The 26,929-nt window shown below is 41.3% G+C and overlaps 2 protein-coding genes across 4 annotated transcripts in view; one reads left to right on the forward strand and one right to left on the reverse strand.

Moving 5' to 3' along the window:
- Positions 1 to 25,841, reverse strand: part of slc25a24l (solute carrier family 25 member 24, like) — a 137,532-nt gene extending 111,691 nt beyond the window's left edge. Inside the window, exon 1 of the mRNA XM_079569818.1 lies at positions 25,832 to 25,841. The gene's annotated coding sequence lies outside the window, so the exon portion shown is untranslated. The remainder of the gene's footprint in view (positions 1 to 25,831) is intronic.
- Positions 1 to 26,929, forward strand: part of zfyve9a (zinc finger, FYVE domain containing 9a) — a 47,068-nt gene that overhangs the window by 13,463 nt on the left and 6,676 nt on the right. The window contains exons 3-14 of one of the 3 annotated variants that reach the window (XM_079569691.1): positions 1,023 to 1,118; positions 2,986 to 3,091; positions 5,218 to 6,371; positions 11,247 to 11,346; positions 13,016 to 13,195; positions 13,846 to 13,997; positions 15,476 to 15,605; positions 17,080 to 17,202; positions 18,827 to 18,982; positions 20,139 to 20,363; positions 23,820 to 23,902; positions 23,981 to 24,085. In XM_079569691.1, coding sequence (XP_079425817.1) covers positions 3,022 to 3,091; positions 5,218 to 6,371; positions 11,247 to 11,346; positions 13,016 to 13,195; positions 13,846 to 13,997; positions 15,476 to 15,605; positions 17,080 to 17,202; positions 18,827 to 18,982; positions 20,139 to 20,363; positions 23,820 to 23,902; positions 23,981 to 24,085 — 2,478 coding nt within the window. In that variant the 5' untranslated portion in view covers positions 1,023 to 1,118; positions 2,986 to 3,021. The remainder of the gene's footprint in view (positions 1 to 1,022; positions 1,119 to 2,985; positions 3,092 to 5,217; positions 6,372 to 11,246; positions 11,347 to 13,015; positions 13,196 to 13,845; positions 13,998 to 15,475; positions 15,606 to 17,079; positions 17,203 to 18,826; positions 18,983 to 20,138; positions 20,364 to 23,819; positions 23,903 to 23,980; positions 24,086 to 26,929) is intronic. The other 2 variants (XM_079569692.1, XM_079569693.1) reach the window with 2 other exon arrangements.

Genomic DNA, 26,929 nt, shown 5'->3' on the forward strand with positions numbered 1-26,929 from the left:
AGGCATTCGATTAGAGGCAAGGCAAGTTTATTTGTAGAGTACAATTCATACACAAGACAATTCAAAGTGCTTCACAGTTGCATAAAATTACAAGAGAACAGATCAAATCAATAAAAACATCAACATAAAATTAATCAATTACAGTAAAAGGCAAGAGTGTGGAACAGATTCTTTCAGTCATATGCACGGGCAAAAAAAACTGTTCAGCCTGGATTTGGAGTTGAAGTCTGTCTCACATCTTCGTGAAGATTTTAGCTGCATGAAACTGAAACGCAGCCTCACCGTGTTTAGGAAGCCAGTGCAGAGACCGGAGCACTGGACTAATGTGGTCGTATTTCGTGGTTCTTGTCAGGACTCGAGCAGCAGCGAGGAATTATACACTGCAATAAACTTATGAAAACAAAAAACGACGACGCAATAAAGAACGCACTGGATTACAAACATGTTTGAAACAGGATTTTATTGTCACATGAGGCTGGACATGAGGCTGAAATAATGTTTACGCTGCATGTGCTTGAGTTTAAACCGAGGCAGTCCAGGGAAAGAGGCTTTGCACAGGAGTTGTACATTTGCTGCTGCTCAGGCCAGGGAGGGGGCGCGGCCTTAGGGCCACTGCACGGGGCCGGGGAGGGAGAGACTGTGTCGGGGAGGGCATCTCCGACTCTCCGAGAGAGATAGGAGGGATGAAAGCTTGTCAGAGGAAGGTAATAAAACTATTCCACTGTCACCAAAGCACAAGCAATCAGGAAACGCATTTCATTCACATATTTGCAGTCGTGCTGTGAGGGGGGGGGGAATCTCCGAGGTTTTCTCAGAATCACGCAGCAGTAGTGGTGATACCCGTGATTGATTGCAACCATTTCCAGCATCCGACTAGAAGCGATGATTTGACGTGTTCGTACGGGGCTTAACCGGTTTAACCACGGAGGAAATGATCGATGGGACAGATATCTCTACCTTCACTCTTTATTAAAAAATCGCAGCTCATTTACCTGTGCCCCGCTGCTTCCTCTGTGTTCCAGGCGTGTGGGCGTTGGGCGAGTGCCGGACTGAAGAGACTGAAACCTGTTGAGGAGAATCCGGCCCGGCCCTGGGACAGCGTGAGCGCCTCTGAGCAGGTGAGCGCGAGACACAAACCATAAGCAAAGAATTAAGTGTAACCGCTTGAGATAATTTATCTTTTTAAAATTTAAACAGTGGAATTGTCAAACTCTGAGCTCATTTTTCTGGTAAATCTGCTTCCTCTCCACGTCTGTTTTAAAGTTTTAGCTCGGCAACAACTAAGAAATGAATTTCCATCTTGGCAGAAACATATATTGCAGCAAAAGTGGGTTTCTTCTTCAATCGTGGTTTTCTTTAGTCGGTTGATCTCTCGGCTGCTGCGACGTCCCGCACATCAGTTTTATTCCCCGCGTGTCGAGCGCTATAAATAGAAAAACATGAAGGTTGCTTAGAGGACATTGAAGCAACATTATGTAACCGGTCTATAAATAACATCACCCGCTGTGAAAGCCCCATTTTCTTGTTCAGGAGTGAGAAGTTTACCCTTGGGTGCTGCACCGTGGCCTAGGGGTTAAGGCAAAGCACTTATGCTGCTGGGGACTATTCTGGCTTCAGTGTGGAGAGATTGAATAAAACCTCTGAGCCAAACATACCCTTGTTAATAGGAGTAAAATGTATTTGTTGTGTTTTTTGGAGGTCGATAAAGGGGAGAGTTTGATAATTGTTTAGTAATTGAACAGATGTTTTCCATAATTTTCCAATTATAAATCTTGTTATTGTTTCTTTATTATTTTTTGAGTTTTATGGGATACACTGTGGTTTCCCTCGGAGTCTCTAAAGCTCCACAGCGGATGCCCAGAGTTTCTCATAAGAGATGGCATTTTGTGTTTGTGATTATTGCTCTTTGTAGACCCACATACGAATCTTTAATCCAACTCATTAAGCAATATTAAGCTTCATTCTGTGATATATAATGTAAAATACTGTATTTTTCTACAAATTATTGTGGATTTATGCATTGAATAATACCCGGGGTTTGCGTTTTTGTCACTTTCTTCTAATCTTCGAGCTTTTGTTGCTTTGTCATCACTTTTTTTCCATTGCAATTTTGTTGCATTGTTGTTGCTTTGCCGGCATGTTTTTTGTCGCTTGTTTCTTGCTTTTTTGTCATTTTTTGTTGCCTTTTCATTCCTTTTCGCACATTTTTTTGTTGTGTATTTGTTGCTTTGCCAGCATGTTTTGTGTGGCTTGTGTGTCACATTTTTGTTGTGTTCTCATCCTCGTTTTACCGCTATTTTGATGCTTTCTATTTAAAGCAGTACTAAGTAACTCATGCCCCTAGAGGCCATAAGCGTCACTGCAGGTGTCGTAGCATGTTATGGCTTTTTACTCATTAATTGTCCGTGAGAGTAAATACTACGCTGACAGAAAAGACAAAGGGAGAGAGGGATATTGTACATCCAATTACACAACTTGGCTGTAAATACTGTTTAAGTGGCGCTAGCCCGCAGTTAGCTTTGCCCGTTTGCCTGTGTTAGCTTCTTCTTCGTGTTTCTATTAGTGTGTATTGGTGACTCTGACCTGGTGCAGGAAAGCTGCAAGTGTGGTTTTCTGGCCAGAGACACCAGGGGGAGATGATCATCCCATTAACACTTGTATTACCCCAGAGAGACGAAAAAGATTTATTAAGGTAAACCAGTTACTTAGTACTGCTTTAGGCTTTTTTCGATTTGGGTAAACTGGAGAAAATGCGCTCGATTAAGGCGGGGTTTAGAGGTTTAACATCCAAAAGCATTACCATTTGAGAGACAAAGACAAACCGCAAAAATAACATATCAAAATGACTCGCCAATTGCAACCATTCAAATAGCGTTTTGATTCAATTGCTATAACAAAGATATTTCTAAGCTTTAATCTCAAATAATGTGATGTGTTTGAGAAATGTGTGGTATTCAGCGCATTCTTCCTGTTTGTATGTTTAAGGGGCACACGGCAGCGGCGGGTGGAGCTTCCTGACTCATGGAGAATTATTTCCAGGCCGAAGCCTTCAACCTGGACAAGGTGCTGGACGAGTTTGAGCAAAATGAAGGTGAGACCAGAGAAACTGCGGAGTAAAGTTACAAAAGCTGGATATCATTTTGATAAGGCGAAAACGGAGACCAGCAAATGTGGGACCGAGTATTTACAAATCCTTATTTCTTCCATCGTTGGCGTTCACGTCTGCTCCGCCACCCTGTGATTGACAGCTCCCTGGAGTCACTGAAGTATGGCCCACTTTCTCACTGTGTCCCGGTCCATTCACGTATTAATTTCACACTCCACACTAACCTCATTTCTCCGTCGGGTCGTCTGCTGATTGTTCTTTTAGCTTTTTAAATCAGCTGGGAGCGCGCATCGCCGTGGCAGATCATCTAAAGCCTCCTGTCTCAAACTAATGGAGCGCGGTCGCTTTATGAATACAAATGGTACTAGTGGAGTATTCTCTTCGGCTTTAGGTAATGTCAAGAGTTTATTTATAGTTACCTGTATTCTGGACAAGCAAAACCATAAGATGTGGACTCTGATACATGAGTTCAAATCCAGGCTGGCACCCCAAAACCATTTCCCAAATGCCATATCCAATTATTGTTTGGCGGTGTAAGGGAAATTATTATCAATATTAATATATATAAGTAATTTACTAATTGTTTATACTGATACTATGAACTGTGAGTGCATCAGGACACAAGGGGACCAGTAAAAAAAGAACAAGATAAACACTGCCTTCCTAGATGTTGTCATTTAAATTTCTGACAGCAGTCGGAATGAAGGACTTTGAATTGCGGTTTCTTTTCTGTTGGGGGACGACATATCGCCTCCCGGAGGGCATCAGAGTAAAGTGCGACCGCAAGACATGATTTTGTTGACCCAAAATCGATCGAGTCTTTTGGAGGACTCTTTTCTTACAGAGTGAGGCAAGGTCTTCAAAACGCACACCAGAAATCTTACTACACACTTTGACAATGTGGTTCAGACTGTTCTTATTTTTCACAGACAGGCCATCAAACCAGCAAATAAAATAAAAGGTTAAGACACTTTCAATAAAAGAATGATAATAGTTACTTAAAATATTTGCTGATACATTAAAAGAGTTCAGTTTCCTCATCAGGTGAACTTGCTGCTGTCCACGTTTGACAATTTGCTCTGTTTTTATCAAATCGTAGAGAGGAATCAAAAACAGTCCCCAAGTACTTAAAAGAGTCGACCTTTTCCACCTCTTCCCCGTGGATAAAGCTCGGTTTGGGGCTCTCTGGATTCCTCCTAAAGTCAACAACAAGCTCTTTAGTTTTTGTCACATTTAAGTCAAGAAAGTTGTCATCGCACCACTGGATGAAAGCAGGCAGAGCAAGACCATGATCAGAGTCTGCTCCGTGCAAAAGGGTCAGTATCTAATCTAAAAGTGTCACAAAAAAGCTATGAAATAGTGACAAAACTGTGACAGAAAAAGTGACTAAAAAGGAGTACAATAGCAACTAAAGATGGACAAAAGAAAATCATAAAAGACCAACAAAAAAGTGACAAAAACGCAAAAAAAAGTAGCAAAAGAGTGATGATGAAGAAAGTCAAAAATGTGACAGCAACACGGCAACAATGCGAGGAAAAGTATACGTTTAGATCAATTTTGTAGCTTTAAAATGAGGCATTACACTGGCCTATAGTCTGTAAGCTCCAGTCAAGTATCTGAAGTGCCAAAAACGTTTAAGTGTCAAAAAAAGCGTAAACACAAGTGTCAAAAAATTATGAAAAAAAAATCAAAAATGTGATGAATATCAACAAAAAGTCACAAACAAAAAAAGCGACAAATGTGATTAAAAAAAAGCAACAAAAGTTAAAATTACCTCCAAGAAGTGGCAACGACCAGATGAAAAATCTTAGATCAGTTTTGTAGGCCTTAGCTTTCAAATGAGGTGTTACACTAGTAAGCTCCAGCCTCTTTAGATTTGGGTAAAGCCAAGCTGGGGAAAATGTGCTTGGTTAAAACGGGGGTTAAGTTCAAACAAAACTTTACAGTAATTTTTAGGCTTTAAAGTTAATTTCTGTGGAATTAGAAAGTCTCCAATAATATCGTTTATCGCAATATTTTCCGAGGTCAATATATCACACTTCAAATTTTGTTATCATGACAGGACTATCCTCACAGGACTAACTAAATCTCCTTGTCCCTCTCTCCTCCAGATGAAACTGACACTCCCATCCTCTCCGACGCCAAGTGGACCCAGATCCTGGCCCCTCCGCCTCACCTGCTCTCTCTAAACCCCGCCCTGGCCCACGCCGACCTCAGCCCAGGGGAGAGTCCGCTGCCCTTCAAGACCCTCCCCGCGGACCCCTCGGGCACCCCCACCGGCGCCTCCTCCCCGGGGGCCGATCCCAAGCGCGAGCATCCGTCCTGGGAGGAGGAGCGACCCGCGGACGTCCACAGCCCGCCCCTGCCGCAGCCCAACATAGGCAAACTGGTGGGCGCCGACGGTTTGTCCCCGCCCCCAGTGAACTCTTGCGAAAATGGGCACACGCAAGAGGGCGAGAAGCAGGCGGCTCAGCAGGAGGGCAGAGCTAGTTCGACGCAGTTCACTTTCGATATCGCAGCGCAAAACGGAGACGACACGGCGGAACAAGAGGAGTCCAAGGGAGATGTTTTAAATGGGGAAAGTGGCGTTGAATCAGACAGCGCTGATGCGGGACAGGACGTTAAAACTAGCTTAGACGGAGAAGCGGAGCGAGAATTGCAAGTAACGAATGGTTTGGAGCAAGAAAGAACTTCTCAATGTAACGGAAATCAGGAAGAGGAGTCGCCTTGCCCGTCGTCCAAAGAGGATTCAGTGACGGAGGAGAAGGAGATGGAGGAGAGCAAGCAAGACGGCAACGGCGAAGGCGGGGCATCCGGTAGCGCCCAAACCAAACTCAACAACGGTCGGCTGCAACCAGTAAGCGTCCCGTACGGAGGGGCGCGACCGAAGCAGCCCGTCGCCCTCAAGCTTCAAATCCCGCAGCCTTTAACGAGCCACGTGCAAAACCAGCTCGGACCGTCCGCGGCCAACAGCAAAAACAAAAACCTGGAGAGTCAAAACCGAAAGGCGGAAGTGACGGAGGAGACGAGCGCGCCGGCGATGAACGGGGACGCCAACGCTAACGGGCCCTCGCCCCTGGAGCCGCCCGACCAGAGCCCGGACAACGATCTCCAGGCCGGGCAGCAGGGGGCGCTGGGCAGGAAGAGCGCGCTGGGGGAGGTGGCGCCGGTCTGGGTGCCCGACTCGCAGGCCCCGGTGTGCATGAAGTGCGACGTCAAGTTCACCTTCACCAAGAGGAGGCACCACTGCAGAGCCTGCGGCAAGGTCAGTGCTCTCCGTGTGTTCAGAGACGCAATGTGCTGATGTCACGCGCCACACTGGGGCAGGAGACCACTTTCACGTAGCTGTTCTGTGGTATTTATTATACTGCATGATTTGAGAAAGATGGTAAGGATAGCAGCATTAAATCTAATATTTTTTTATATATATGATATTGCAAGAAAAGACTACCTTCCGTCCTCTGCTTAATTGTTTGCGTATTTCTAGAAGTAGTTAATGCACTGATTAGTTTAATTAAAATATTGTTTTTGGGTTTGAAATGGTATTTAATGGTACTGTGCAAAATCACAGAGCCCTAAAAACTCCCCCTGAGGTCCTACATATCCAGGAAATGCTTTCCTCTCCTCTCCATCGCTTGTTAAACTCAGTCCTTTCATCACGAAGAAAAAACGCTCGCCATAACTTCACTACCGCGACAGAGGTGCAGACAGTAGAACTTTCTACCTGCTACCTGCTTTTTCTTTTTTTTCCCTTTTTGGACAGTATGTATGAGAGTGTGTTTGAGAGTGCGCATGGGGGACGACGGATGAAAATTAGCCTAAGGCTACAATCCGGTGTGGCTTGTTCATTAACTTGCACTGTCCCTACCAAATAAACCATAAATAAATAAATACATGCTAATGAACACACATGCTACTCATTCATGTCGGGGATTAAACCCGGAAACAAGCTTGCTCGTTTTAACTTATGTCATTTCTTTGGTAAATTCTTATACTGAGTGTAAAGGGTCAATGACGGGCTGGTCAAACAATTTAAATCTTTATTGAATTGTATTATTTTGTGGAACCTTAATGCTAGCTCTGTCTTACACTAATAAGTAAGCAGTTTATTTCTAAAGCGCTTTTCACAGATAAAATCACAACGGGTTGTACAAGAGAATAGGTAAAAACAAACAATCTAAAAATGTATACATATGTAAAATTAAAGTGACACTAGTGAGAACCCATCAACCAATAGCTTTCTTAAATAAATATGTCTGTCTAAAAGAGTTAACCGAGTCGGCCAGATGCAGAGACAGGGGCACTGAGATGTTTATTTATGTGACCTTCATTTAAAGCCACACCGCGTAGTATTTTCCCCAATAAATAAAATTTAAATAAAAGCATTTATTTTATAACAGATATTTTCCTCATTGAAAAATACCTCCAGTATCAGTATAGTCAGTATAGTCCAAAAAGTTATGCAGTGTCCCTTTAAACTGGAAAGTCCCACTGAGGATGAGATTAAGAATCTCTTTTTTTACAGAATGTCCTGCACCCAGAGGGGACCCTGTTGTACACATCTTTAGTGGTAGGAGAAACCGGAGTACCCGGTGGAAACCTACACAGACACGAGGAGAACATGCAAACTCCACACAGAAAGGCCCCGTCCAGGTGGGAATCGAACCTGGGACCTTCTTTCTGTGAGGCACAAGCGCTAACCGCTGTGCCGTCCAGAATGTTTGTTGTTGAGGTTATAATTCTGTAAAATCAACGCTGCTCATATGCAGATGGGATGAGGAGTTAAAACACCACTAAAGAGTTAAAATCCTTGTTTTTTTTTGGTGTAAGACCTTGAGATAAGACCCTGGAGTTGTCACCCTCCCACACACGAGCGCTGCTGTCTCCTCTGCTCGCCTCGGAGCCTTCCACTGTGAGGCTGCAGGCGCTGACGGCACAGAATCTGGGCTTGTGCTTCTTCATTTCCCCGACGGTAAACAAACACTGGAGGGAGGCTGAGCCGAGAGGAGCTGAATCTGCACTTTCACACCGACACTGCACAGCTTTGAGTGGGCCTTTGACGACAACAGTGCAACAGGATCCACTCTCATACCTGCACCTCCTTAAACTGCCGTGAAAAATACTTTTGAATCTTATTTATACATTATTTTGACGGGTGAAATTTCTAGTCGTTTTTTTCGGTAGTGAAATGACACTGCCCTGCTCCCAAAAAGAGTTGCTACAAATAAACAAGTTCACACACTCCGCCTGGATCGCATTTTTTTCCAGAAGCTTATGCAACGTCGCAAGATTTATTTCAGTAAATCTTTGCATTAATGTGTCACCAAGATCGTGTATCGATGATGGGAGAGTTGGACCATGGTGCAAAGCCTTCTCCTGCACATCCCAAAGATTCTCGGTGGGCAGGCCCTCAGTGTAGAAAGATCAGACCTCGTTTGAAAGCTTGAAATCTGTAGTTTCAGACACAAAAAAGCGCAAGTCTGTCACCTTCCGATCCAAAAGTGTGAAAGCTGGTGTTGATCAAGGTGGCGGTATCTCATTGGGTAAAAAAAAAAGCCTATTTCCGCCACTTTTGAAGATGGTGGCCATGTGGTAGAGCTGCAGGATTTTGATGAAAACCCTTATTTAATGTGTTTAATTTAAATGCACAAACTGTTAAAAAACAACATCAAACATCAAATTACCCCACATTACAACAATACACAATGATCTACTTTGAAAAATATTTGGTTTTATGTGGACGGCGCCCTCTTCTAGAGGAGTTTGGCTTCCATCTTTCCCCGACATCCGGAGTACCTCTGGGGGACAGCCACGTGACTAAAATAAGCTCGGAATGGAATCACATGGCGTCCTTCTAAAAGCGTTAGAATATGCTTTATAGAAACATCTGTCACATACATGCCTGATACAAAAGAAAAAAAAGGTTGAGGTTAAGTTATTACAGTATTCAAAACCTTGATTCGAAACCTTGCAGCCCTACCGTCTCGTTAACCTAGAGCAGGGGTAGGCAAGTTTTCTTGGTGGAGGGCCGATTTTCTTTATTGTAAACAGACCAAGGGCTGAAGCTGCTGATTATTAGCCCAAAGTAAAGCACAACACTGGAAAAATTACCTTATCTTAAATGAGATAAATGACTTAAAATGGCTTGAATTAAAGTTCTTCTATGTTGAAAAACAGAAAAAAGTGACTGCATCTTCTTCTTCTATGTTGAATTTGAGTCGGTTTGAACTAATCCAAGATACTAATCCTATAGCGCCAATGGAACAAGAATAAAACCCACTTGAAATCATGTGAAATTACAGAAAATTATCTGAATTAAGAGAATAACTACTATTACTAGAGGTTTTATCTTGTCTCAGACCAGACCAAATCTACTCGAACCTTAGAGTTAATCTCTTGATTCAAGTAGATTCATGTCATTTGTTCCTTAAAATTATTATTCTTTTTCCAGTGCACTTCTTTCAAATGTCAGTGTTGTACATAATACATGAGCTCATTGGGTGTATTGACAGTATTTCTCCCATTTAACTCTAATAGTGTTAAAAGTACTCTCTGATTTGTGTAATAATGTTTCTCAAAATCATCTTGAGGGCCAGAGGTTCTGTGCTGGAGGGCCCGGATTTGGCCCCCGGGCCTGACGTTGCCTACCCCTGACCTAGAGTCTAGACCAGGGGTCACCAACCTTATTTCAGCTGAGGGCTACTTTAAGAGCATTAAGTTGTTCGAGGGCTACCAGTTAAAAACAAATCCTAAAGACTTAAACGTACACTGTTCACTTATAGGATATTGACCCCATATTATATTAAAATAGCTTTATTTTAAACTCATACCGAGTCACAAGAACCGAAATAACTGTAATTTTAAGAATTAGATTCAAGAAAATTAAGTGTTTTACACTTTAGAAAAAGTCCCAAGGGCTACTGGACATGCCCCAAAGGGCCCCTGGGTGCCCGCGGGCACCACGTTGGTGACCCCTGGTCTAGACAATTTAGTCCAGCTCTCGACTCTTTCCATAGTTTATATAATTTTGGGGGGGGTGTTTGCCATGCTGAACCATTACCATCCCCTGCCAGAGCGGGCGCAAATGGCTAATATTTCTCATTTTCATCTCTTTATTTTCTTTTCATTCAAAAGTGATTTTAAAACATATACAACAAAATTGCTAAAATGCAATTTGAATGAAAAGGAGCAGAGGAAATGCCGTCTTATGATGTCTGCCCCTTTATTAACTTTACAAATCACTTTACATCAGTTTTAATGTTGCAATATTAACAATTACCATCAAGCAAGATCGAGATGTAGTATTGTGCACTTTGGAAAGGGAGAAAGTTGAGCAGAATTAAACTGAAGTTGTCGCTGGTGCGGCTCTCGAACTCCTCCTTGTTAAAATGAATTGCCCACCCTTAGGTTCACCTATGCCCAGGGGGTTAAGGTCTGGACTCTGTGGCAGCCAATCCATGTGTGAAAATGATGTCTCATGCTCCCTAATCCTCCCTAATCCTGGCATTGTCATCTTGGAATATGCCCGTGCCATCAGAGAAATAGAAACCCATTGGACATTCAGTATACTCAGGTCATCGGCAGATCTCAGTCTTTGGCCACCTCATGTTTCTGAAACCTAGACCTGACCAAATACAAGGACCCAAGATGGGACTTTTTCGAACATCTAATGAGTAATTTTGCACCGTCAGAAAAGACATAAAAGCCAGATGTGAGTTTCCCAAGGCAAAAAACTAATTAGTTTTGCTCACACGAAATGTTCAAGTCGTGTTTTTTGTCTGATTTTTAAAAAGCACAACATTCAGTGGGACAAATATGCGAGTCGTCTCTTCTCTGCGCCCTGTGAAACAGCAGCTGATGAAGCGCGCAAATGAATAGTCTCCTCCGTTCTCGGTGTAATCGTCTAAATACAAACGTGTTAGTGATAATTACGAGTAATGGGCTGCTAATCCATTGAAACGCTGAGCTCGGAGAAACAAAATCAATGCCCGTAAAACGCTACATTGGCTGCGCACTTAATCACGACTTCAACCTTTACAGACTCAGACGGTGAAAGGGAAATGGTCTGCGGAGAAAGGATGTTATTGTGGTGACATTGAAGATTTAATGGGTCTTTTTGTTTTTTTGTCTTGTTTTGTAGGTTTTCTGCGCCGCCTGCTGCAGTTTGAAGTGCAGACTCTTGTACATGGACAGGAAGGAGGCTCGTGTCTGCGTGACGTGTCATTCGACTTTGACGAGCGGTGAGTGAAGAGACGCTGGAACATTGGGAATGTTGAGCAGTGAAAGGCGATACTGTTTAAGAGTCTCGAATGATGTAGTATTAAAGGGCCTATATCATGAACAATCAAGTTGTTTGAGGCTCTATGGCATCAAAGCCTCATCAAAAACATACCTGTAGTGTTCAGTAATCCTTCAGCCCTGTACACATTACACAATTTTTGGGAGGGTTTGAGGTTTGCAAGACATGGAGACGGCAAAATCGTGAGCCAGCACTCGTCTTCACTGGTTGTAGCTACAGTTCTCTCTTTGCACTATCGCACAAAGTTTCAGGTGCAAACAGTGTGTGTTAAGCTGAGGAGAGTGCCGCGTGCTAATTGCGTGGTGCTGTTAAATGAAACCAGTATAGACCCTTTCTCTGCTTACATCATCGGTTACATCAGCTGGAGGCAGGAAATGATCAAGAGAAATAAGATTAAACTAAAACTAGCGATTATAAATGTAAAACTACAACTAAAAATGTGGTCATGTTGTGGCTTTAGGTGCCAGAACAAGAGGGTTGACGTTAGAGACGATAAAATAAGGTTTATCTGATATTTCCAACAACAGTTTAACATTTGTTTATCGTTACTATGACAACAGCTACAATGGAAATAGACTGGAATCTAGCTTCTAGCCTCCAACTAATGGTGCGTTCATGTGGTACTCAGGAACTCGGGCGAACGACTTCTCCAGTTTGGGAATGCACATGAACACTCGCTCAACTGGGAAAAACGACTGGGGAACTCTGGTCAAAACGATCATCTAACGTGAATTTACGTGATATTTTTTTAAAACTAACAAACTACCGTTTAGCTTTTGAGATGCTAACAAGACATTTAAAAGATTAGCTCAGCTAAGCGCTAATCAATGATAAAATACCGTTTCTATTTGATGTCATCAAAATCCCCACTTTCTCACAAAAAACCACATGAACACAAACCAACTGGGAACAATGACGTCACATCCCAGGAAAACGAGCACCCCAGTCCAAATGAACGTACCATAAGCCCAGAATGTTTACAAACAATTAAAGGGTCTAAGTAAGTATGTAATGTTACCCAGCCCTATGTGTGCTAGCGTTGTTGATTTCTGCGGAAAAGTGCTGGGTTATACTCTAACCTCTCAACACCCGCCTTAACCGAGCACATTTTCTTCAGATCAACTTCACCCAAATCTAAAAGCTTCTTGGAAAAAGCATCAAAATAGCAAGGATGGAAACGCAGCAATAAAAGCATCAAGAGTGACAAAAATGCAGAAGCCAAAAACGTGATGAAATATCAACAAATCGGTTAATAAAAACAGGCGACAAGAAAGTGACGAAAAAGCAACAAAGCGTGCCAAAAATGTGACAACGTAAATACAACGAGAAAGTGTCGAATGCTGCAACAACGCTAGGAGAAATCTTAGATCAGTTTTGTAGGTCTTAGCTTTCAAATGAGGCATTACACTGGCCTATAAGGTGAGAAGGGAACTGGAGAAAATGTGCTTGGTAAAGAGGTTAATCTTTGTCTCACTATATGACCTATGACCTCGTTCGTTGCAGACAAAAAAAAAGACACGTGCCTAGTTTTCTAAGTAAAGACGTGTGTCGTGGGAATACATATATCGAGTTCTGATCCTCCTCTCCTTCATCCCTGTCCCGTGTTGTAGCTCCGTCTTCGTGGGAGGCCCAGGTTTGTCCGAGTTCCCAGAGTCCGAACCCCAACAACCCGTCCGAGTACTGCTCCACCATCCCCCCTCTGCAGCAGGCCCAGGCCTCGGGGGCGCTCAGCTCGCCCCCTCCCACCGTCATGGTGCCGGTGGGGGTGCTCAAGCAGACCGGCAACGAAGGTAATAAGAAATTCATCATGGAAAAGAAGCCGTCAGGAATGTGGAAGTTCTTTGTTTTGCTTGATAATATAAAGGAAATAAATAAATGGAAATAAAACATTAAGCATCATTTAGCATTTGGTTGCTAATAGCCGTGCTAGCGTAGCCATTTTATTTTAGCCTCGAAAGATGAACCTCCAATCCTTCGTAAAGTGAAAATCACAAAGATGTAAAAAATGTCTTCCTTAACCTCTTGACCTCCACCTGAACCGAGCACATTTTCTCCAGTTTGGCTTTACCCAAATCTAAAAGCTTAAAAAATAGCCTCAAAATAGTGACAAAAATAAGGATGAAAAAGCATAACAAAAATGCAATGAAAAAGCGTTGAAAAAAACATGCCGGAAAATCAAAAATGTGGCGAAAACGCGACAAAAAAACAATGAATTAGCATCAAAAATATATGAGAAAAAAAAAAAAAGTAGGATTACTTTTGTAGATTTCAAATGAGGCATTACTCTCTCCAATAGAGAAGCTTTTAGGTTTGGATTAAGCCGAACTGGAGGAAATGCACTGGGTTTAGGCGGGGTGTAAGAGGTTAATATGTTAAATCGTAACACAGGAAATGCTACTATCCAAACCCTCTAACCATGACCTTTCCTCGTTCCTCGCAGCTTCCTTGTCCCGTGAGCAGCGGCGGGTGTGGTTTGCGGACGGGCTCCTGCCGAACGGAGACGCCTCGGAGCCTCCTCCGCCCGGCTCCCAGACCCGCTCCGCCTCCTCTTACCCCTCCACCAAGTCCAGTCCCGGCGCCGGCAGCTCCGAGGTACCACCCGCACGAACACACCGCAGCTAATGTCATTATGTCTGGCTTATTTGGCACAAAGAGCTCCTTCTGTGGGGGGAAAAAAAAACCAGACCTGCAGCTAAAGCGGTGAACGTGGTCGTAGGAATAAGTCACTTTGCTTAAGTAGAATTAGCAACAGAGAAGGGATTTCACTGCTTTGGTTTACAAATACCAGGACATGGGGCTTTTAGTTGTTTCGTAGTGTTTACCCGCCTGAAAGGGTAGCACTTTATTACTTTACCATCTTACCATCTTGTAATTGTATGTAGTCAATTTATAAAGAGAATTATGCTTTTTACAGCTTTGGTAACACATCTTGTTCACTGCCTTGCACTTTATTGGTTTGAAAATGCGTTTTATTGTAGTGGATTTACGTCAGGATTTAGCTGTTTGTGGTCGGAAATGGATAAATTTCACTTTAACTTCCGAAGTGGCGTTATGCACGAGCTTATTATAGAGACTGAAGTTACGCGTAAGACCTGAGGTGGCAGTAGTGAGTATAAAATGACCAACTTGCATCTAGTCTCTTTAAACACCACCTGAACCAAGCATATTAAAGCTTTGAAAAAAAAAAGAGAAGCGTCAAAATAGGGACAAAAATGAGGATGAAAACGCATGAAATGTGACAACCAAAACATCAGAGGGGTGACAAAAACACGACAAAAAGCAATTTAAAAAAAAGATGAAAAAGTACAAATAAACCACAAAACGGTGACGAAAAAGAGACAAAAACATGACAAAAATACAGCGATGTGACACAGAAGTTACCATCATTTTCAAAGATCTTCGCTTTCAAAAAAATGTGTTGCTCTCCAGTCCAGGAGCTTTTAGATTTGGGTAAAGCCAAACTGGAGAAAGTGCACTCAGTTAAGGCGGGGGTTAAGAGGTTAACATTATACAAAGTAGATGTGCCTGAGTTTGCTAAATTAGCTGAAAACAAAGCAAAGATGAACCCCTTTGTAAAAAGCGCTGAGTCTTAGTGAGCTGTGAGTGATTCAAGTATTTATGGGAATGAAAGTGGCTCTAAGCTCTTCGTGCGTCGCATCAGCTGCAAAAACCCGCTCTGTAATTATGTTGATTGCATCGTCCCTGATAAATAAATAAATAAAACAAACTGAGCACATTTTAATTGACGGCCCCTTTGGCAGATGTTAAAGCCAGCCGAAACGTGAACAGAATGAAAATCACATTCATTTTTACATATACAATGATACGACAAAACAATACATGTAGGTCTTAAGTAGCCTCATTTGAAAGCTAAGACATACTAAACTGATCCAAACTGATCTTTTTCAAATCTAATGTAAATGCGTAAATGACTCTGCTGCTTATCCACTTTGCACTTGGCAACCTCTTGGTAAATGACCCCTTATTGTACTATCAGTGCTGTGTCTCCACCAACTACTGTTAAATATTCCTCCCTAACTGTCTGCCTGCCCTCGCTGTCTCTTCCCCAGGCGTCCCAGTCCGGAGCGCCCCCTGTGGGCAGTCCCGTGGGCAGCTCCGTAAGTCTGATCCCGGAGGACGGACTCCCTCCCATCCTCATCTCCACCGGAGTCAAAGGAGGTACTGGCCCCTTCACTGCAGGTGCTTCACTCATCCTCCATCCAGCGCCTCTCTGTGCTTCTGCCTGTTTCTACGATGTGTTTATGTTTCTTTGACGTTTCTATGGTGTTTATGTGACGTTACTGTGGCTTTATCACGGCTCATGTCTCATTGTTGCTGTGGGGAGGTCACTCTTCACAGGGTTGTTATCAGGGTTCCCACACAGTGTAGATGTCAACATTTTATGATCTAAATTAATGTTTAACTTTTTATGTTGTCTCTAATCTGTCATATGCACGAGTCAAATTGGTACAGTTGTAATTCTACTCACTGTATAATCTGCAGAAACAAATCTTTTGTCTTATATTTGCAAACAGTGCATGTGTCATATTAAATCTCAGAAAAGCTGCTTGTCCGCTGGCAACTATTCCAGATACGGGTATGGAGCTGAACTATCGGTGCTTCCTGATGCTGCTGGAAGTCAAAATCCCATTCACAATCTATATAGACTTTAAGGGCCCGATCTAGACTAGACTTTTGCGCAGACAGGGGGCGCTGTGTGAAATCTTCAGCTTCATACCTGGTGCAGTAAGTGGCTGGACGGACTCTCATGGTGGGATTATGCAGCAGTGGTTCTTCCTGAAGCTTTACTTCCTACAGATCGTACCAGACTGAAGCATTTTGCTCCAGTTAAAATCTTTGAGGGGGAGGACGCACTTTTGGAGAAACCTTTTGCTGCCGATTGGATCAATATTTATTGACTATTCCATAGTCGCCGCGTTGTTAAAGCAGTATTAAGTAACTCATGCCCCAAGAGGCCATACGCGCAACTGCAGGTGTTGTAGCAAGTTATGTTTTTAATTGTCCGTGAGAGTAAATACTACGCTGACAGAAAAGGCGAAGGGAGAGAGGGATATTGCACATTCAATTACACAATGGAGATAAAAAAATTTCACTCAGACCTAGCTGTAAATACTGTTTAAAGTGGCGCTAGCCCGCAGTTAGCTTTGCCTGTTAGCTTCTTCTTCGTGATTCTGTTCGTGTGTATTGGTTTTTCCGATCTGGTGGCTGTCGAGTTGCAATTGTGGTTTTCTGGCCAGAGCCCAGAGGGACTACGAAAAGGATTTATTAAGGTTAACAAATTACTTAGTATTGCTTTAATAAGTATCCATTTGGCCTAAACCAGCGGGAGCAGCACATGAGACATTTTCATGTATTCGTGAACTCATAAATACCGGGATTATTCAGCTTTAGCCTCCATGATTCTTATAAACTCTTGATATTTTAATTTATCTATGGAGATTTCCAATTGGATTCTTAGACCAGTTTCTCTCCAATGAAGTTTTCAAATGGTTCCTTCTATTAAATAATGTGGGAACCCTGTGATTTTAAATGTGTCCATGTGTTCATTCACTCGTCAAACTCATATCACTCCCATCACCTCCTCATGCTCCCGTGTCCTGCTTCACCTCCGTCTGACCTCTCTCTGACTCTCTCCTGCCGACCCCGCGGGCAGACTACGCGGTGGAGGAGCGGCCCTCGGAGATGGTCCTGATGCAACAGCTGGAGGAGGGAGGCCCCGACCCGCTGGTGTTCGTGCTCAACGCTAACCTCCTCGCCATGGTCAAACTCGTCAACTGTGAGTTCACCCCCAAAAAACATGAAAAAACACAAACACTTCTGCCAAACATTGTCTCTGAACAAGCTTTAAAACAAACAGTTTCAAATGTAGGGGATACTAGAGGAGGGGCCTTAAAGGGGAGCATGGGGGGCAGTAGCATCGTGTTCTTCTGGGTATGTTGCTGCCACTGGTGGGTCAGGACTCAAAAGTGAGTTGTGGAACCATTTCTCCAGAGTCTTTCCCAGAGAACCTTTCAATTCACTGTTTGTCTGGTGAAAAAAACACACACTGGGTACCAGTACATTTGATTAGATACCGATACTTTAACGATACTTGGTTCATGATACCGATACCTGAACAACTTGGTCCCTAAAGATATGTCATATTGTTTTTCTGTACCTTCTTCTGATGCTTTTATTTTTTGATACCAGTACTTCTTAAACTTTATTTTTGATACAATACTGATATTGTTAGCCTCTTACCCCCCGCCTGAACTGAAGAAGAAAAACTTCTCACCTGGAGAGCAACAGGGTAATGCCTCATTGGAAAGCTTTCACAAAAGTGATCCTAACTTTTTTGTCACATTTTTGAAGCAATGTTGTTTTTGTCAATTTTGTCTATTTCCATTCCTTTTTTTCCGTAGCTTTTTTGTTTTGTTTTCCTCACGTTTTTATGCCATTTTTTCGTGGGGGTTAAGAGATTAACAGGACCCAGCCCTAGTTATAAAGAGCATTATTTAGGGTCAAAGGGTTTTCCAAAGCGCTCCTCCAAATCAGCTGCAAAAAGCCCAACGGCATTAAAAAAAACACTTTTGGACGGTGGCCTAGAATGTCCGACTCGAGTTAACCTCTTAACTCCCGCCTGAACCGAGAGGATCTTTTTCCTCACGTCATCAGATTTTTTTGCCATCATTTTTTTTGTTGGGTATTCAACACATTTTTGTAATTTTTTCGTCATTTTTTTCGTCAATTTTTGTAATTTTTTTGTAATTTTTTAATCATTTTTTTGTCATATTTTTCTGTCACATTTGTCATTTTTTCGTCATTTTTTTTATCACATTTTTGTCACATTTTGTCACATTTTAGTTATTTTTTTGTCTTTTTTTGTCACTTTTTGTCATTTTTTGTCACATTTTGTAATTTTGTCACATTTTTGTATTTTTTTCGTCAATTTTTAATCAATTTTTTGTAATTTTTTTGGTCACATTTTTGTCATTTTTTTGGTCAAATTTTTATCACATTTTTGTCCATTTTTTGTCATTTCTTTTGCCACTTTTTCATAAATTTTTCGTCAATTTCTTGTCAATGTTTTCTCACTTTTTTGTCACATTTGTTGCTATTTTCACAGCTTTTTTCCAGAAGCTTTTGGACTGGGGTAAAGCCAAACTGGAGAAAATGTGCTCGGTTCAGGTGGGAGTTAAGGGGTTAATAGGGTTTTACATTCTGGAAATTTTGGAAAAAGGTGAGATATGTTGGTAAACTTGAAGAAATGTATTTGTGTGAGAACAGTCTTACAAATAAAAGAGATATTGAATTGTAGTAAAATCCTTATTTGACAAACTAAGGTTCAACTCCACAGGGTTATTTATTACTCATGTGTGTATACTAATATTCATTCTAATATGTAATTTTGTCCTCGTTAGATGTGAACAGAAAGTGCTGGTACCTGAGCACTAAGGGCATGCACGCCGTGGGACAGGCTGAGGTGGTGATCCTGCTCCAGTGTCTCCCCGACGAGAAAACCATCCCCAAAGACGTCTTCAGCCACTTTGTCCACCTCTACCAGGAGGCCTTAACCGGTCAGTCCTCCCATTTTGTGTCACTTTGATTATGTTCTTTTTCACATTTCACCGAGCGGCGATTTGATGCAGACCTATGCCTTATGGAGATACATTGTCAAAGTTTTATATTCGAGACATTATTACAAACGTGACAGAAATGCGGCGTGGGAAATTGAACTATGAAACTAACAAAACACAAAAGCCAAACGTGATCCGGAGAAAATCCACAAAGTTATGAAAGTCTGGTGCTTTTGCTCGTGAGATTTACAGAGCGGGATTGGAAAGACTGCTATTTTACAATCGGCAACAGGGAAGTTAAAGCGTTGAATCCTCCTGTGACCTTACAACCTTTTCTGTCTCTTCAACAAACTTAATGTCTTTTTTCACAGCAGTATCAAAGGTTTACTGCCCTCGAACGCATTTCACTACATTTACAGGGCTTCCGCAGGCCATTACGAAGAATTACAATAATGTGTGCTAAATTCAAGGCCATTTGGTCATTAAACAGCATGAATTCGATTTAAAACTGGCATTAAATCAAATGTTTAAAGAGGTATAAGGGGTGCTTTATGGATCCTCAAATGACAAATATAATTATTATCCATCACATGCTTTTTGGAAGTGCAAATGTGTGACTTTATTGTTAAAACAGATAAAAAGATGGCCAGCTAGAACGAAAAAGCTGGCAAACAAATCCATTCACTCTCCAAAGTTTAAAAAATGTTTTTTGGTTGGAAATGAGTACCTTTGTTTAAAGATTCTGGTCTAAAACTCAATTATACATATTGTTTTGCTCAAAAGTTTCCCGTATTCTCCAAGTATCCCTCTTTCCTCTGTTTGATGGAACGTTTGCAAATCTTAAGAAATCAAATATACACTGTTTTCTTTCCGTTTTTGACATTAAAAGTATCGTATTTGGTATTAAAATGGCATTAAAAAGCATTAAATCTGACTTGCATGTAAACCCTGATTTAGTCTTTGCCAATCTGTGATCTTTCAAAACCGTTTGATATAATTAGAAATCATTACATTTGATTACAGATGGCATAAAATGAAGTTCTTTTTGAAAATGGTGACATTGTTCGACTGTTTTTTTTTTCATTCGTTTGATTGTTAAATTCATAAACTAAATAGCAGGTTTGTGGATCATAATGATGATCTTCCCTCTCCGCAGGTAACGTGCTGAGCCACCTGAGCCACTCCTTCTTCACCCAGAGTTTCCTGGGCAGTAAAGAGCACGGCGGGTTTCTGTACGTCAGCCCCTCGCACCAGTCGCTCCAGGACCTGCTGCTGCCCAACCCGCCCTTCCTCTTCGGGGTCCTGCTGCAGAAGTGGGAGACGCCCTGGGCCAAGGTCTTCCCCATCCGCCTCATGCTGCGCCTCGGAGCCGAGTACAGATGTGAGTTATGGATGTATTTGACAGTTTTAGCTCATAAATATGTTTTTAAATGCAGAACTTGGGAATGACTACTTTCCAAATTCACTGGCAATTCAGTTTTTCTAAAGTAAAAGTAAGAACCTTGTGACTCTAATTTTAAGAGTTTAGGCTAAAATCTGTTCCACCTCCTTTGAACTCACCGATACCAAGTAAATACTGGAGCCAGTATCGCTGATGCCAATACCAAGTACTTTTTGATGATATGGGAATAAATTATATGCACTTCTATGTAATTTATGAATAATAATAATACATCAAACTTAGCGCTTTTTTGGACACTCAAAGACGCTTTACATGGGGAGTAAAACAAAACAAAAAAGGGGTTTTAAGGAAAAGCTAGTTTGAACAGGTGGGTTTTGATAATAGGTGCAGTAAATCACTACAGGAGGCTGTAATTGATCAATATTTTACTATTTTAATGTGGATTGACGGCGATGTAGAAAGGATAATAATAAATTAAAGCTACTATTTATTCATAAAAAGACAGTCTTGTGTTCAAAATATACATCTCAAATTATTTTTTACTGCAAAATATCAAAGCTTTTTTTAAAAACAAAACAAAAATCGATGTTCCAGTCATATTTCCATTTCCAGTCCCTGAGACCCTTTATTGGTAAACACTGGTCTAATGCCAAAGTACATTACTTAGACAGTGGGAGGAGAAAGAATGTGAACCCTTCGGAATTTCTCCTGTGAATGTTTACATATTACGGCCAATAAAAATCATAAAAAGTTAGGCAGAAGAATAAGAAATTCCAAAGGGTACACATACTTTTTCCTCCCACTGTGTATGTGGTCTCCTACTGGTCCCAGAGTCAGGATTTTGATTTTATTTGCCTTATAAATCTAATTTCATGTAAGCCATCTTACGGCATCAAAATCTCCTTTTACATCTAAAAAGCCTTTATTATTCAGGGCCTATCGATAAAAAATCTTTAAAAATCTTGACTCTTCTACTCTGTGACATCATGAATGAGGGACATCACTAAAGCACTTTGAAAATGCCGTACAAACCTTTACTCCCCCTGCTGATGGATGGATTGCAGTGCTGTAACGCAAAAGTGAAGCTGCACGTTTCTCTTTTACTGTCATATCGCTGTTCGTATGATCTTTAGGAGCTTAACATGTCACGAAGCAGCATTCAAGTTCACATTCCCCCAGATTTCTCAACCCTCTTATGAAGCGGTTTATCAAAGAACTGCTCTTCTTCTTCTTAACCAAATCCCGACTTAAAACCTGCCAACGCTCTGCCCGGCGCTGTCTATAAGCCTCTGTGGCGCTGAGCTAGTCGGGAATACATGAACTAAACTACATACGTTTTATTTATCAGATGTTTGTTAGGGTTTTCAGAAAATCGTTAACTATAGTAACAGTGAAAACACTTTATATTCGAGTTTATAGTTAATATCTCTGTAACGCCTGGACTTATTCACATGAAGCTAAAATCCGTCATAAACTCTTTTCTCTCATCACATATGAATGTCTCAAAGGCGTCCAAAAGTGTCGGCAATATTCAGAATGATTTGCTTGATGTTGGTCAGGTGAAACTTTAGGGCTTTGAGCCGTAAGAATCCAATCACTTCCAGATAATGAACAGGGAAAACATTTGGAGATTCTTTTTTTCCAAAACTGTCTCGCTCCTATCGAGTTGTACCGGCCCCTGATTCAACTAAAATGATGACATGACAATTCTGGCTGAAACAACTGATCTAATGTCATGAAAATGTTGTATATTTAATGAAAAGCTACTGTTTTTAAAGTTAGGGTATGTAATTGTTGCACGTGATAAATTTCATAAATATCTGCTAGCACTAAGAGCCTCCAAAAACATATTGTCAAGCTTTATGTTGAAACGTTTGAAATAATAAAATGTTCACTTTCACAGCCAAGCGATGAATCAATTAATAAATAAAAATAATATAATAATAATAATAATAATTGTTAGTTGTAGTCCTAATAACAATCTAGAGCAGGGGTGTCCAAAGCGCATCCTGGGGCCAAATGTGGCCTCAGACCAAGTTTCATAATTCTACACAATTATAAACTTAACTAACGGTTTATTGTGGGAAAGAGTTGGAACCTAAAGTATGACATTACCGTATTTTCCGGACTATAAGTCGCTCCGGAGTATACACACCAGCCAAAAAATGCCCAATGAAGAAAAAACAACAGGCTGAAAAGGTGTACAGTATGCTAATGTAACACACTAATGGTTAGCCACATGAAGCCTAACCAATGAATAATTTATAAATAGGAGTCTGGTATGTTAACGTCACATAAAAAGTTCAGATAACTATAGAATAAAGAACATGCCAAACTTTCACTCAAAGCGTAACTGCACCGTTGACAAGCCTCTCCCGGCAGCACGTTTTTCAAGCGAAGTCGTTCTTCCAGCTGTGGCCATCTAGCTTTTAGCTCTGCTTTTCACCAGGTCCTTTCTCGCTCACCCCAAACTTTCTTTCTGCTGCTCGATTAGCCTGCAGTGCCCTCTAGTGGCATGTGAAATTATATATTTGAAAAAAGGCCCAAAAAAATCACATTAGTCACTCCGGAGTATAAGAAAAAAAAGTGCAACTTATAGTCCGGAAAATACGCTAAGTTCCTATCCTAACTAAAAGTGTCGGACTTGGATTACAACTCTGCTAAACACACTGGCACACATTTTCACTGCATTGACCAATGATCCGAGGCCCTCCACACTGTTTACTCTTCAATAAGTGGCCCTCAAAGAACAAAGCCTGGACACCCCTGAGTGTAAGGAATGCTGAGTGACATATTGAAACTGTAATTTTACGCTTATCACGAGGTTTTATCCCAGTTCTATGATTTTGCCTTGACATGTATTGTGTATTTTACAATGGAGACAATACTATGGAGAGGATAACAGATAGGAATCCACCCTATAGGAGTACATAATACACCAAATACTACTAAAGTGGAGTTTGATTTCTATTAATTTTCAATATTCAGTACCCTGACAACATTATGTAAGTCAAAACCTGCCGACCCTGTAGATATCATTTAGAAAAATCATTTAATCAATATCTTTTGGCTTTCTAAGAATAAGAGTTAATTAAAATGGTTGCATTTTTCAGCGTAATCACCAATGGGAGAGTCTTTTATCGATGCCTCGATGGCCTTGGTGCTAATAAATGCAGTTGGCGACATCTTCCTTCCAGCTGTTTGTCTAGATAAGGATAAACATAGTGACATAAGGAGCTTTGGGAAACCGCTGTGTCTTATTTTTTCACTTGAGGATTAGTTTCTTGGTGCTGTAGAGGCACTTCCCAGCTTTTGATTCCCTGCCTATCCACGAGCACACAGCACATTAAGCAAAAATGTGGTTTATTAGGCCACAAAGTGAAATTATATCATTTTACAAAGCATGTTGAGCTCTTTTACCTGTTTCCTTTTCAGTCTACCCGTGCCCGTTGTTCAGCGTTCGCTTCCGGAAACCTCTGTTTGGAGAAACCGGGCACACCATTATGAACCTACTCGCGGTAAGTCTCGGGTTTTATTGTGTCACATCTTTCCAAAACGTGCTAATCCCATGTTCTGTGGCTTTGGTTTCTCCACAGGATTTCCGCAACTACCAGTACACTCTGCCCGTGGTCAAAGGTTTGGTTGTGGATATGGAGGTCCGTAAAACGAGCATCAAGATCCCCAGTAATCGCTACAATGAGGTGAGTGTAAAGCAACATAAATGAACTCTAAAGCTTGAAAAATACACTTAATCGCTGTTCTAAAAGTACTTCAACTTAAAATATCCCACAATGAACATGAAATGCAATGAGACACAGCTTACTTTGGGTAAAAAAATAATTATTACACGAGAAAAATGGGGGGGGAAATTGAGCTCAAGGATGTATTGTTCATCTGTTATTTGTTAAACGATAAGTCAATATTGTTATTTTAACAGCCCAAGGTAGAACTATATTTAGGTTTGCACGATTTTGGAAGAATACTAATTTATTCAGCACATCCAGCAGCTTCATTACAGCTCACTGGGACTCACTGGGATTTCAGAACATGTTTGTGAAGGTCTAACCAGGTTTCATACACAACAAGAGCCCACGGCAACAGGATATTTGGTTGTTTTAACCTCTTACCCCCCACCTGAACTGAGCGCATTGTCTCCAGTTCGGCTTTACCCAAAGCTTCTTGAAGAAATCGTCAGAATAGTGACAAAAAATTGTCGTAAATGAGGATAAACGCAGCCAAAAAAAGCATCAAATGGGTGACAAAAACAGATGTGAAAAAAAAAGTGATTTAAAAACAACAAACGCTAAACAAAACTAGTGACACAAATACAGCAAAACAGGCAGCTGGAAAGTGATTAAAAAAGTGATGAAAAGGCAGCAAAAAGCAACAAAAATGTTCTGAATAACAAACCAAAAAATTTACGAAAAAGTGGTGACAATGCACGGAAAAATCTTTGAGTTTTACACGCCTTAGCTTTCAAATGAGGCATTACACTCTAAGCTCCAGTCAAGAAACTAAGATTTGGATCAAGCCGAACTGAAGAAAATGTGCTTGGTTAAGGGAATAGGCCTCTCCTCCTCTCCTCGATATCTCCAAACGAGGTGAAGTTAGAAGCTACCAAGCTCTTCCACGTTTTCCCTGTTTAAATATGGTTACATGAAGTGCTACATGATAAAGTATAATTACACAAAATGAAACAATGTGGATAAAAAGAGGATCTATATTTTAAGGCGTAATAATACCAGGAGTAGTTCGACATCTGCGCAGTAATATCTTCACTTTACGCTGAAGTCCACCTGGTATTATTACACCTTACAATATAGTTCCCCTTTTTATCTCAGTATGTAAAAACAGTGGCCTATTCCTTTAAAGTGAGGGTTAAGAGGTTAAAGGTAATTTAGTTGGTAACTTTTTTTATCACGTTCCACTGTTATTCTAACAAAAACAGACCTGGAGTTGTGTTTGGGTCTTTGAGTGATCTTTGGATCCAGTAAATGCTTTCCTCACCACTCGATCTCTTTCTCAGCTTAGTCCTTTTGTCATAGAATAAAAACACTCGCCATAGCTTCACTACAGCTACACGAGCAGACTATTTTACCTTCTCTTTATGGAAACAGCTGCACAACAAAGGGGAGCAAGAGGAGTGGGATGGGAGGGGCTTACGGGGAGAAACCAATGGATATTTTGTTTGAGCTGTTTTAGATCAACATCGCATTTTCTAACCAACAAAGTGTAAAATAATGACAAAGATATGCTCAATACCCGCTCTTTATTATTTTTTTTAGACCGTACTACTATTGATTGCCTTTGTGTTTTGCCTTTTACAGTCATTGCAGTTTAATCATTAGTCAGCCTCATATTAAAGTCACAGTTTCTTCGTCAGCAACAAAAACTACCAACTCATTTTCCATCTTCTGCTGATAAACTCTCCCCACTTCATCGAGCACTGCTGTTGCTTTTCCCGATTTGGACTCGCTCCTCAAAACAAACTCAACAAAAGTGCTTAGACCCGGCGTTTGCGAGCCAGTATTACATCCGCTGCTCTTGTTTCTTTGGCTCCGGCCTCAGAAAAAGCTGAAGAAATGAACATATGGAGCCAGAGCCGCGCTATTAGTCACAACTGCAGCTGACGGTCACCAACTGTCCGGCAAGAAAACGCAGAAGAATGAGCATTTCACCGGCAAAACGACAACACTCGCAGGATTTAGAGACTTGGTTAAGACAAATGTCCAATTAGTGCACAACAGGGCCCCAGAAATGTTGATATTGAATGTCTTGAACGTACATAGCACATATAGCTGTAGTCAAGATTTAGTCAAAGAATTCTCTCCACTTTTTTTACTTTAGTTCTAGTCGAGTAAATCTAATATTAATTCAGTCGACTTTGTATTGGTAATAATCATATCTAATCATGGTCCTGCTTCATGGAGCTTCACCCACATGAACGACGCACAGAGCTGTTCGTTTGGCAGTGAATTTTAATCATATAAGGCCCTTTCAAACTGTCAATGGAAGTGGGGCTGGGCGATAGTGACAAAAAGGAATATTTCAATATTTTGGGGGCTTTCTTGATAACGATGATGAAGTGATATTTTTGCAAACCATCAGAAATGCCAAAATGTGCTGCAGATATCTTAAAGGAACAGGCCACAGTTTTTCCATACTGAGATATGTTCTTATCTGAGCTTAGACGAATATGATATGTACCTGGTCTTTGTGCCCGTGGAAGAACGTGGTCGCTTCTAACTTCACCCCCGTTTGGGGCCATAGGAATATATTGTGAGAGGCCAAATGCTCACAACCTCTTTGGTTGTTTTGCGTGACTGAGGGCACACACAAAGTTCAGACATGTACACATCAACTCGTCTAAGCTCAGGTAAGAACATATCTCAGTATGGAAAACCGGTGGCCTGTTCCTTTAAGTTGCCCCACCCCCCCAATGTGTTGCCATATTTTTTTCAGTGTTAACTTCGTCGCCTAAAATATTTAGTCATAATTTAGGTCAAAGTTATATTTCTGCTTACTAAAATTAGACTAAAACTAAA

The sequence above is a fragment of the Gobius niger genome (assembly GCF_951799975.1).
Source record: "Gobius niger genome assembly, chromosome: 13".
Taxonomy (NCBI): domain Eukaryota; kingdom Metazoa; phylum Chordata; class Actinopteri; order Gobiiformes; family Gobiidae; genus Gobius; species Gobius niger.